Below are 13,033 nucleotides of genomic sequence, written 5' to 3'. Positions count from 1 at the left end.
TGGCAAAAAAGTGCTAATTCTCTAGTCTCAGACTGTAATAGATAATGGTCCAACAGCCACGTACCTTATGCACTACTTAGCTCAAAAGAACGGAAATTTTGAAAACTCAGTTGGCTTCTTCATTTACACTGTGATTTAAATTCTGTGGGAAAGTGGCCAGAAGCATGTTTTGAGGCATTCTAAAGTAACCTGATTTAAAGCATAATGACAGGCTTCAATGTTTACACTCTTCTAGGCTGTTCTGACCATATGTATCTTTCTGATTCTTGATGAACTTGGCAATCATTTTGTAGGAGAAAACAAGAAAAACTATTTGACACAAAGGGGAATTTGTAGCTACTAGCCTATATGTCACAGAGACTCTTACTGGACTGCTAATTTAGCCACCAATCAAAATTAAAACCACAGGCTGCCATTCATCAATATATTTTCAACCCTGCTTTTACCACATTTTAGGGGAAATTCTCTGCAAAACTAATCATGTTTTCCACACCGAGGAAGGCTGAGAAGCCATTTAAACACAAAGCATACTTACTGGGGTACACACAACAATCTCTGCCCCCTCCTGAAGGGCCTTGGCCTGCTCCCACATACTCCCTCCTCCATATACGGCCACTGATCGAAGATTATATGCTTTTCCAAACCGCTTACATTCTGCATGGATCTACAAAGTTGTGAATGATATATTAACAAACTGTGACACTAACAAATACCTCTGTCACAACTCAAACGAAGTTCTGAAAAACAGAATGTGATGTCATAAAAAATCAAAACCTAGAACAATTTTATTCATAAAGGTATAAATGAAAAGAATATCATTAAGGCACCTCAAAAGATTATATAAAATCTTCCTTTATTCATTTTACCCCCTTCTCTTTCTGATCCTGTCACTGCTTTTCTACCAAGACAAAATGAATTCATCCTACAAAAAAACTGTCAGCTTATAATACAAACAATTCCCATATCACAATAGACTTTTCCTCTTAAAAACAATAGTTGTGGCTGAGCGCAGTGGCTCACACCTATAATCCCAGCACTGTGGGAGGCCGAGGCAGGCAGATCTCTTGAGGTCAGGAGTTTGAGACCAGCCTGGTCAACATGGTGAAACCCCGTCTCTACTAAAAATATAAAAAATTAGCCAGATGTGGTGGCGTGTGCCCGTGATCCCGACCTCTCGGCTGAGGCAGGAGAATTGCTTGAACCTGGGAGATGGAGGTTGCAGTGAGCTGAGTTCACGCCACTGCATTCCAGCCTGGGCAAAAGAATGAGACTCTGTCTCAAAAAAGCAAATAAAGGCCGGGCGCGGTGGCTCAAGCCTGTAATCCCAGCACTTTGGGAGGCCGAGACAGGTGGATCACGAGGTCAGGAGATCGAGACCATCCTGGCTAACACAGTGGAACCCCGTCTCTACTAAAAAATACAAAAAAACTAGCCGGGCGAGGTGGTGGGCGCCTGTAGTCCCAGCTACTCGGAAGGCTGAGGCAGGAGAATGGCCTGAACCCGGGAGGTGGAGCTTGCAGTGAGCTGAGATCCGGCCACTGCACTCCAGCAAGGGGGACAGAGTGAGACTCCGTCTCAAAAAAAAAAAAAGCAAATAAATAAAAATAAATAAAAACAGTTTTTAGGGGAAAGTATGTATTTGGTTATATAGGAAATATTTAACACATAACACTTTCCAAAGTTTCCTGGTAGCACAACACTGTGAATATACTTAATGCCACCAAACTGTACATTACAAATGTACAGTTAAGACGCCGGGCGCGGTGGCTCACGCCTGTAATCCCAGCACTTTGGGAGGCCGAGGCGGGTGGATCAGGAGGTCAGGAGATTGAGACTATTCTGGCTAACATGGTTATACCCCATCTCTACTAATAGCCGGGCATGGTGGTGGGTACCTGTAGTCCCAGCTACTCGGGAGGCTGAGACAGGAGAATGGCGTGAACCCGGGAAGCGGAGCTTGCAGTGAGCCGAGATCGCGTCACTGTACTCCAGCCTGGGCGACAGAGCGAGACTCCGTCTCAAAAAAATAAAAATAAATAAATAAATAAATAAATGGTTGGCCGGATGCAGTGGCTCATGCCTGTAATCCCAGCACTTTGGGAGGCCGAGGTGGGTGGATCACGAGGTCAGGAGATCGGGACTGTTCTGGCTAACAACACGGTTAAACCCCGTCTCTACTAAAAAATAGAAAAAATTAGCTGGGCGTTGTGGTGGGCACTTGTAGTCCTATCTACCTGGGAGACTGAGGCAGGAGAATGGCGGGAACCCAGGAGGCGGAGCTTGCAGTGAGCGGAGATCACGCCACTGCACTCCAACCTGGGTAACAGAGCAAGACTCTGTCTCAAAGAGATAGTCAATTTTGTGTGTATCTTACTGCAATTAAAAAAAAAAGGTTTCCTGGTCGTTCTACCTCACTTGACTGGCTGGTCCCTTGCTAGTCCACATATGGAAGGAGGCATTCTATAGAAAGCACATACCTGCTGGCAAAGCTCCCTGGTAGGACACACAATCACTGCAATTGGTCCATCACCTGGTTCCAACTCCTTCTGGTCCATTATATGAATCAACATGGGCCATATGAAGGCTGCAGTTTTCCCACTACCTGTTTTAGCAATACCAATCATGTCTCTACCACTCAATGCCACAGGCACACCCTGGAGAAAAAGTAAAATATAACCACTCTAAAATTTCAATTCTAAAGGTGTACTGAAGCAAATCCTGGGGAAGGATAAATGACTACTAATGACATTTTTATATGCAATGGAACAAAACATATCCGGTGCTATGCATACTGGTTGTGAAATAGAAATATCAATATCCAACATTCTCATTAACTTCTTAATTTATAGGAAATGACATCATTCTCATTATGTGGATATCAGCCACCACTTACAGAACTGAAACAACTCCATTTTGTTTAAAATACAGAAATGAAAAATCAAGGCTGGGCAGTGGCTCACGTCTGTAATCCCAGCACTTCGGGAGGCCGAGGTGGGCAGGCTGCTTGAGCTCAGGAGCTCGAGACCAGCCTGGGCAACATGGTGAAACCCCATCTCTACTAAACTACAAAAAATTAGCCAGGTGTGGTGGCATACGCCTGTAATCTCACCTACTCGGGAGGCTGAAGCAGGAAAATTGCTTGAACCTGGGAGGCAGAGGTTGCAGTGAGCCAAGATCGCACCACTGCACTCCAGCCTGGACAACAGAGTGAGACTCCGTCTTCAAAAAAAAAAAAAAAAAAAAAAAAAACCAGAAAGATCGCAATTTATAATGAAGGGTTGCTAAAATTTTTAAAAATTTTCTCCCCTTGAGGAGGTATAGACTATCTCATTCATATACAGAAAATGAGAATTTTCTTCATAAGAATAAATAAGTCCCATATATAAATGGGAAAAAGAAGCTAAAACTTTCAGTAATGAATGAGAATTTTCAAGTGATGGACAAGGGAATTCTAGTCATTGACAGCACTAAACTTGTCCATATACAAACCTTTATGGTTACGTTTAGACCTAATAAATTATTTTCTTCATATCATATTTTCAAGATATGTATCAGATACAAAAGAATATTTGCCAGCCATTTAGTGACTTCTTAGAGTAATAAATACCTCTATCCTTATCAATAAGGTTCTACACTAAACAGTTTTACTACTGTGATTTGTTTTTAAACTAATATAGTCACAAAAGATTACCCTACTTTATTTTTCTTTCATTATGTTTTACGTACCTGACACTGTATTGGAGTGGGCTGTGTGTATTCAGATTTCCGAATCTGGTGCATAAGTTGTTCGTCAAACCCAAAATGAGCAAAGCTACTTCCTGGTCTAGGAGGTGCAGCACCAGAGACCTAGAGATAGAGACAACTCCCCAGAATGACTTGTACTTCAACATTAACAGCATTTGAAGTTCAACAATACTTACCTGGATCTAGCATTTTAGCTGGAGTATGAAGTGAAAATACAAGTCTGTAAGCCAAAATCATACAATGAAAAGGCAAAACCTCAAATGGTAACAAATATAAACCCCATATTAAAAACTCCATGACAAATATTCCCAAGATAATTGTCATACAATTTTAAATGATTAACTAAAAATTTATTAAATCAAAATTAATTTTCTCATAACAAACAAAATGGAAAAAAAACTGTTCAATGAATTGGGAAGTCATTACTGTTCTTTCTTTTGCCATTTTACATAACCATTAACCAGAGGGTAGAAAAAAATTAACGTATCTTACTTTTGAAATGAAAATTCCAAGTTGGCTCCAAATAAGACAACTCTACATATGCTGGCTACAAAGACATAATCTACTGCCTCCATTTTCAGTTGTGCCTGATGAATTAACGTCTCCCTTAGTGACTGATGGTCTAGCCACTGTCAAGCCCTGTTCAAACTGTACCCAGGTGAAGAATGGGGCTTATAATCTCCATTGTGTCCCCCAAAGTAGTAACCTTTCAACGCTCCTCTGGTGATGCTGACATTTCCAGTCAGGATTTCACTTAAAAATTTTTAAGTGAAAAAAATGTTAAACGTTTTACTTAAAAATTTTCTTGGGTCATTGGGGAGGTGAGTACCTCTTGGAAAACAGACAAGTGTACACACACCAAATACACACCCCTCCTGGAAAACAGGAGTTTAAACATCGTGTAGCAACTGATAAGGTGCACACAGGCAAGAAAGTTGTCTATATTAAGAGTAGATAGCATAGCATATTCTTTCTGTGTGTTTCATTTACCATCTATCAGCACCTTAAACCAATGTAGCCAATGTGCAGCTCAAAACTTTTGGTAGGCAGTTTAAACCATTCTGAAATCAGTGCATGTGTATTTTAAAAGGTATTAATTTATTCTAATTTTTAAAATAAAGCATACTATATGTAATTTGACAGACAAGTTTATATTAATTTCAAAATATTCTAAGATATCATATGTTAACATCTATTAATTTTGTTTCCTCTTCCTTTAGATGGGGACTCCCACCCTTCATCACTAGCCCATCCAGCACAGAACATACAAAATTCACTGAAATATGAAAGAAGAAAATGATCTTATCCTAAAACAGCATCTAGAAGACTAAAACAATCAAATTAAGAGACGTGAACAGAAGGGACATAATAATTATTCTGGCAAAGACAGTTCAGAGATCACTAGAAAAGAAATTCAAGGTTATTAGTTTAGATAACCAATAATAATACTAAATCTGGACTAATTAACATTGATATAAGAATACTGAGCTTAATGATTGTCTTACCCGAAGATTGAGCTTATGTCGGAGATCTATTAACTGCTGTGGAGTGAGGTTGGTTATCTCTTCATGCTCATTGTAAAAGTTTTTTTCAAATGGTGGATAGTCAATCTGCAGGTCCAATTATTCAAAGTTAGTCTAGAATTCAAGAGTCAATTCTGTAAGTTTGACTTTAATGCAAAATAATCTTTTCCAAATAATACACAAGTAAAGCCATTCCAGCTAGAGAAAGCAAAAAAATTAATTTATTCTCAACTTAGATCCTAAAAAGTACAGATAATTTGTTTTCTGTTCCTATTTTCAATATAAACACCAACCTACTTCTTTTTTTGGTTGACACACAGTCTCGCTCTGTCACCCAGCCAGTAGTGCAGTGGTGCAATCCTGGCTCACTGCAGCCTCCGCCTCCCAGGTTCAAACAATTCTCATGCCACCTCAGCCTCCCAAGTAGCTGGGATTACAGGCATGAGCCACTGTGCCTGGCCTAACACCAACCTACTTCCTAAAGAGACTCTTAAGGAAACCTCGAATTTGAACAAGCTTGAAGGAGACTAAGGAATCTCTATAATGCCAAAGACCTCAGAGGACAGAGAAGATATTTCACCATATAACATTTAAATATGTTTTGAATTAAGCTGTTTAACCTAGCTCTAAGCATTTAAAAACATTCCTAATATTTCTTTTGGAGATAGTTCTGCTTTTAGAGGGAGTTCTATTCTGTTTAAAAACGTGGAGCTGTTTGTAACTTTTAAAAAATGTATGGCCAAGCATTTCCAATTCCAGAGAGAGTAGTAGTCACTTGTATTATTCTTTTCATAGCTTACTGTACTAGGTATACAAAACATAAGCACACCACCACCTATCAATTTGGCTAAATTATTTTTTATAAAAAAAATTTTTTTTTCAGTGACAGGGTCTTGCTATGTTGCCCAGGCTAGACTCCTGGGCTCCAGTGATTCTCCTGCCTCAGCCTCTCCAGTAGCTGGGACTCCAAGCATGCGCCACCATGCCTGGCTCTTAAAACTTCTTTTTTAAGAAAAATATAAGCACTCTATAGGCAGTTAAAAAAAAAATCATAATTCTGGATACATAAAAAAAATTGGCAAGAAGAGTGACACTGTCTTGTATTTTCACAAATCTCTTTATTAATGTCTAACTTAAATAGCTCATACAATATTCAAATTGTTGCAATAGCTTGGTTTTATTTAAGCCTATAAGAAAATCTGGCCTCCAGGCCAGGAGCAGTGGCTCATACCCATTATCCCAGCACTTTGGGAGACTGAGGCAGATGGGTCACTTGAGGTCAGGAGTTCGAGACCAGCCTGGCCAACATGGTGAAAGCCCATCTCTACCAAAAATACAAAAATTAGCCGGGCATAGTGGCACACGCCTGTAGTCCCAGCTACTCGGGAGGCTGAGGCAGGAGAATTCCTTGAACCTGGGAGGAGGAGGAAGTTGCAGTGAGCCAAGGTCGCGTCACCGCACTCCAGCCTGGGTGACAGAGCAGGACTCCATCTCAAAGAAAGAAAAGAAAAAATACGTAGTTGAAAAAGGGAGGAGAGTATTTTAGTAGCCTTTTCAGATACTTTTTTTTTTTTTTTTTGAGATGGAGTCTCCTCTGTCGCTCAGGCTGGAGTGCACTGGCACGACCTCAGCTCACTGCAACCTCCTCCTCCAAGATTTCAGTGATTCCCCTGCCTCAGCCTCCCGAGTAGCTGGGATTACTGATGCCTGCCACCAATCCCAAAGACGGGGTTTCACCATGTTGGCCAGGCTGGTCTCGAACTCCTGCCCTCAAGTGATCTGCCCACCTTGGCCTCCCAAAGTGCTGGAATTATTATAGGCATGAGCCACTGCATCCAGCCCTTTTCAGATACTTTTTATTTTACACTAAAACTTGACAAGTGGTCATTTCCTAAAAGTTATTTTCATTGTGTAATCAGAAACCATATTACTGAAGTTTTTACACTCTGTAACATTATAATCCATTTGTCTATCATGTATTTTGAGTTGAGCTTTCATTCACGCTTGACTTTGTAATGTCATATGTAGATCATTTGGAAAATATTGGTTCGCCGAGGTTACATACAGATCATCCAAATGTTAACACATTTCATTATATTAAAAATCAGTTATTAATATCACCATCAATTTTGTCACAACTTTAAGTACTGAAAAGCTATCAAGCCTACTGTGGTAGATACAAGTTTTCCAAATTCTAAGTTTTGCTTGAAAGCTTGACTTTTTTTTTTTTGAGATGGAGTTTTGCTTTTATTGCCCAGGATGGAGTGCAATGGCATGATCTCAGCTCACTGCAACCTCTGCCTCCTGGATTCAAGTGACTCTCCTGCCTCAGCCTCCCGAGTAGCTGGGATTACAGGCATGTGCCACCATACCCAGCTAATTTTGTATTTTTAGTAGAGACAGGGTTTCTCCATGGTGGTCAGGCTGATCTTGAACTGCTGAACTCAGATGATCCACCCACCTTGGCCTCCCAAGTGCTGGGATTACAGGCGTGAGCCACCGCACCCAGCCTGAATTTTGTTATTAAAAAACAAAATTGCCGGGCGCGGTGGCTCAAGCCTGTAATCCCAGCACTTTGGGAGGCCGAGGCGGGCGGATCACAAGGTCAGGAGATCGAGACCACAGTGAAACCCCGTCTCTACTAAAAATACAAAAAATTAGCCGGGCGCGGTGGCGGGCGCCTGTAGTCCCAGCTACTCAGGAGGCTGAGGCAGGAGAATGGCGGGAACCCGGGAGGCGGAGCTTGCAGTGAGCGGAGAAGCCTGGGCAACAGCGTGAGACTCCGTCTCAAAAAAAAAAAAAAAAAAAAAAAAAAAAAAAAAAAATTTAGATGGAGTTTCACCAAGTTGCCCAGCTTCTCTCAAATTCCTGAGCTCAAGCGATCTACCCACCTCAGCCTCCCAAAGTATTGAAATTTAGGCGTAAGCTTCTGGCCAAAAGCGTGAATGTCTATCATTGGTAATAAACACTTTCAATTGTTTTCCTTGAAGTGTCATTGATTTTGTCCAGTGAAAGTGGTGTTCTATGAAAAAAAGTGGCTAGTTCACCTTACAACTCAAACACATTAAGTGCTTTTCCTTGAAATGGCTATCATATTTTGGTACACAACAGAAATGCTTTATGCGTACTTCCCATTTTATCACACAGAATAAAAAGACATGTAGATCTAGGATCATGATTTTAATAATTTTTACTGTTTCATAAGGGCATTCTTGAGTGAAACTGGTCTTTTTTTTTTTTTTTTTAACTGCAATGGTCTGAGAACGGAGAACATGCCTACTAGAACAGTTTGGTGCCACTGGCTTGATTCATGCTAAGGCATCAGCAGTTTTACTTATCACTGCTTTTACACCAACAATGCAAATGTTGATGCAGTAACAAAGGAAAATAATCTTGGTATAATGAAAAGTGTTTGGACTCTGTAGGCTCCCTGAAAGGGGTTCTTGGTCCACACTGAGAACCACTGCTCTAGATCTAGAATCATTAGTATATGTGAGATCTCGGCTGATATTTAACCTGGATGAAACACTGATATTTTTTCAAGTGGGTATACTGATGTCCTCATTCCTTAAGGATCCTGTAATTACTGGTTCCACTTTGAAGAAATAGCCTCTCATCTGCCCCAGATCTGGGACCAACAGTAAAAATTTATAGCAATTAAAAAAACAAATGTGGCCGGGCACAGTGGCTCACATCTGTAATCCCAGCACTTTGGGAGGCCAAGGTGGGTGGATCACTTGAGGTCAGGAGTTTGAGACCAGCCTGGTCAACACGGTAAAACCCCATCTCTACTAAAAATTAACCCGGGAAGTGGAGACTGCCGTGAGCCAAGACTGAGCCACTGCACTCCAGCCTGGGTAATACAGCGAGACTCCGTCTGGAAAAAAAATAAACAAAAAAATAAATGCATGCCAGGTGCAGCGGCATGCACCTATAGTCCCAGCTACTCAGGAGGCTGAAGTGAAAGGATTGCTTGAGTTCAGGAGTTTGGGGCCAGTCTGGGCAATATAGCAACAATAACAACAACAACAACAACAAAGAGTAAACACAGGCCCCAAGCATTCCCAGTTTGAAAGAAAGATGCCACGGCCAGGTGTGGTGGCTCACGCCTATAATCCCAGCACTTTGGGAGGCCGAGGCAGGGGAATCACCTGAGGTCAGGATTTCAAGACCAGCCTGGCCAACATGGTGAAACCCCGTCTCTACCAAAAATATTTTTAAAAAATTAGCCAGGCATGGTAGTGGGCACCTGTAATCCCAATTACTCGGGAGGCTGAGGCAGGCAGAATTGCTTGAACCCAGGAGGCAGCATTGCAGTGAGCTGAGATCGTGCCACTGCACTCCAGCCTGGGTGACAGGGAAGGGAACGGAATGGAACAGAATGGAGGGAGGGAGGGAGGGAAGAAGGGAAGAAGGGAAGGAAGGAAGGAAGGGAAGGAAGGAAGGAAAGAAGGAAGGAAGGAAGTTAGGAGGAAAGGGAAGAGAAGGGAGGAAGGAAAGAAAGGAAAGAAACGAAGGAAAGGAAGGAAAGGGGAGAAAGAAAGAAAAAAAGAAGGAGAAAGAAAAAGAGAGAAAGAGAGAGAGAGAAAGATGGTAAGTATTGGTTCTGGAAAACAAGTATAATTACTTGAAAAAAAATGTTTTAATTCTAAAGTCAAATGTAAGTGATTTGGCTATACTTTTGAACAAGATAGGCTATAATGCCTCATGGAATTTGTGGCTCAACCAGTAGAGATGACAAGATGCATACGCTCATGATGTAAGAGTATTCCAGTATTGGGAAAATCTAAATGTTAAAGCTGAAGTAAAGTATCAGCTTGAAACAAGAGTAAAATTCAGCAAGAAATACCATACCTCTGAATGATCAATGGGGGGAAGAGGATCAATTATTTTTTTGGTAGGTGCAATTGGATTTCCGTCACTATCATATTCTAGATTGTCTTCCTCTTCCTCCTGAACCATACCAGCAGTTGGGTTTTCTGCCATGTATCGAAAATAAGCTTCCTGCAGGAAAGCACAAGAACATAATCACACCCAAGTACAATTGAGAATGTTTCTGCTCCTGTAATTAGCGCACACAGTGTACCAGATGACTGCACAGTTAAAATACCTACCAAGTAAGGCAAGGCCCTTACTAGCAATGATTCCTTTAATAATAGCAATATTTAGAAGAACAACCAAAAGAAATGAATTAAACAGTTAGTACTACTAAATGTTGCAACTTGTTTAATACAAGACTTATAAATCTGTCTGTTCCACAGCCTTCCTGGAGTGGGGTGTCTATCAACCCTGCCCAGAGCCATAGAACACATGCTGTGGCTTTAACAATCCAAGTTTGGAAGTTAACACTAATTAGAAAGGTCACAAACCTGGAAAGGGCTACCACTCACTCTGATTCTCATCACTCCGCAACTGAACAATGGGGGAAAAAAGACTAATGGACAGTCATTAACGTTCCAGCTTGAAATACAAGAACCACAAACAGGACTCTAAGAGGTAGAGGTTAGATGTTACCAGAGGCCATCCATAGGTCCCACACTACACTACTACTTGATTTATCAGAATAAACATTAATTTTGGATTTAAAAAGAAGCAAGCTGAATAAAGCTCGTATCTGCTTTGGATGTCATAGTTGATCAAAAATTCCATCTTCAATATGGGGGAAAGCCATGTGAATCTATGTATTACCAATTGGTCACACAGGTACAAGAGGAGCAAATCAAATGACATTCCTTGCTGAATGTCAGGAATGGCCATTTTGAGTGAAGGCAAGCTCTAGCTTGTCCTCAGTATAGACTTTGTGGATAAAAATAAAAGATAGAAATACTGCATAGGAACTCACTTGGTCATCTTCCTCTTCAATGTCATCTCGAATACCCCTGGAAAAACAAGCGGAGAAACAAACTTCCCTGCAAATGTTCCACATACCCAGCTCCATTCTTACAGCAGATTAGTGTTGAATTCCACACAGCACAGGAACTCTCAACACTAACAATAACAAAGCAGCAATGAGCACACTGTAAACTATCCACCCATTTTATATATATATGTGTAGCTTCACTCTATAATCTGCAGTTTGCATTTCTTTTAAATGGGATGATACGATACCCCTAGAAACAGCAGTTACCAACAAGAATATCAGACGTAAAAACCTTCTGAAGACAGATAGCAAATGGTCCTAGTTTTGTGAATCCATACAACAAACAATGCGGTTGTGAAAAGCATTTCAGACTAAAAAGAAAAAAAATATATTGGATTTGGCATATACTAGAAAGAAGGTCCCAACCTTCTTATTGTCCCCAAAATTTCTAGCTCTAGGGTAAATGGTTTTCAGACAAAAGCAGTTACCTTAGGGATGGGGACAAAGAGAAAACTACATTAACTCCTTTATGAGTTTGGGAATAAAACTCTTATTAAACAGCTCACACGGAGAAGGGGATCATCACCACTTACTGTATCTCTCAGGAGCTATAGAGAAAATACGGTTGCTCCGTTCCCACAACCATCTATTTCTAATCAGACTTTCTACCTAACCTAGAGCACTTGCTATTCCTAAGGCAACCAGCAAGCAACACCACCAGTGTAGGGCAGGTGGAAGGGGATACAACATGCGGTGAATACCAAAACCACAGCTAAATTTCCATACGGAACAGAAACCCTGGTAAGGGACTGAAGCACGGACGGCCAAGCACAGGGAGAAAAAAGTCCAACCATGCCTGGCAGAAAAAGCCTTAGGAGTTTATTCATCAAGGCAAAGAGTAGACTTCTCTTTCCCAGAAAATAAAGTACTTCAAGTTCTGACTACGGCTGCTACAGCACAACGTCACTCCCTAAATAAAATTAGGTATTATTACAGCCCTCCTTATACACAGGTTTTTATACTGTGTAATATTATTTTTCCATCTGTGCTGGTTGAAAAAAATCCCCATGAGTGGACTCATGCAGTCAAACCTGTGTTGTTCAAAGGTTCAACTGTACATAGTTTTCATGATACAGTTGCCATTACTTCTCATAATCAACCATATAGGCATTAACCTATTTTATATTAATTATGAGACAAACTCAGAACAATGAGCCCAAATTTTAGTAATTATGCTCCCCTAAACGCTACTATAATTCATTCCTTGTGTTTACTAAACAACTATTTATAGTCAAAGACCAAATACTATTCTACCAAACTGAATGCTTTTCAATTATTCCAAATGCAAAGACTGTTATCATCTCTATTCTTAAAAAAGTATTCAAGATACAGGAATAACTTCAAGTAAAGTACACAAGTGTACTTCAGTATTTTTTGTCTATAAACTTTGGGGGAATAGGCTTTGCAATACTTTAGCGGTTTTCATGTAACCTTTGTGAAGGAGAAGAAAACAACTTACTTTACATTTTTTCTTTCTTTGTCCTTTTCTTCAAGCCTCTTCATGTCTCTAGCTGCCTGATCCTAATAAAACAAAAGGCTGTATAGAATGACATCAACTAAAAACACTGAAAGAAACAATTTTTAGATTGGAACAAGTGCCATAATAACTTTAGCTATGTGTTTGACAAGTGCATTTTGATGCCATCAAATTGCATTTCGACAGTTATTTTTCAAAGAGAAATAACTAAATGCTCTATAAACTTGGCTGTATATGGACTGCACAATTTTTATCTGTAATAATGTGCCACACATGGAAAAATGAACAAAAATGCTTGCTTCACAAATACATAACCTTTAGTTGCTTTAAGCTAATGATAAAATTACAGATGTAAAGTGCTTTCAATTC

General features: G+C 40.3%; 1 protein-coding gene across 3 annotated transcripts in view; it reads right to left on the bottom strand.

Annotated features, from left to right (window-relative positions):
- Positions 1-13,033, bottom strand: part of DDX42 (DEAD-box helicase 42) — a 48,443-nt gene that overhangs the window by 10,844 nt on the left and 24,566 nt on the right. For 2 of the 3 annotated variants that reach the window (XM_065531845.1, XM_005584664.4), the window contains 7 exons: positions 12,647-12,708; positions 11,110-11,146; positions 10,122-10,271; positions 5,250-5,354; positions 3,727-3,846; positions 2,478-2,654; positions 536-664 (listed from right to left, as the gene is read on the bottom strand). In XM_065531845.1, the coding sequence (XP_065387917.1) occupies positions 536-664; positions 2,478-2,654; positions 3,727-3,846; positions 5,250-5,354; positions 10,122-10,271; positions 11,110-11,146; positions 12,647-12,708 (780 nt within the window). The remainder of the gene's footprint in view (positions 1-535; positions 665-2,477; positions 2,655-3,726; positions 3,847-5,249; positions 5,355-10,121; positions 10,272-11,109; positions 11,147-12,646; positions 12,709-13,033) is intronic. The other variant, XM_074020097.1, reaches the window with a different exon arrangement.

The sequence above is a fragment of the Macaca fascicularis genome, chromosome 16 (genome assembly GCF_037993035.2).
Source record: "Macaca fascicularis isolate 582-1 chromosome 16, T2T-MFA8v1.1".
NCBI classification, from domain to species: domain Eukaryota; kingdom Metazoa; phylum Chordata; class Mammalia; order Primates; family Cercopithecidae; genus Macaca; species Macaca fascicularis.
This window is presented reverse-complemented; position numbering and strand designations above follow the sequence as displayed.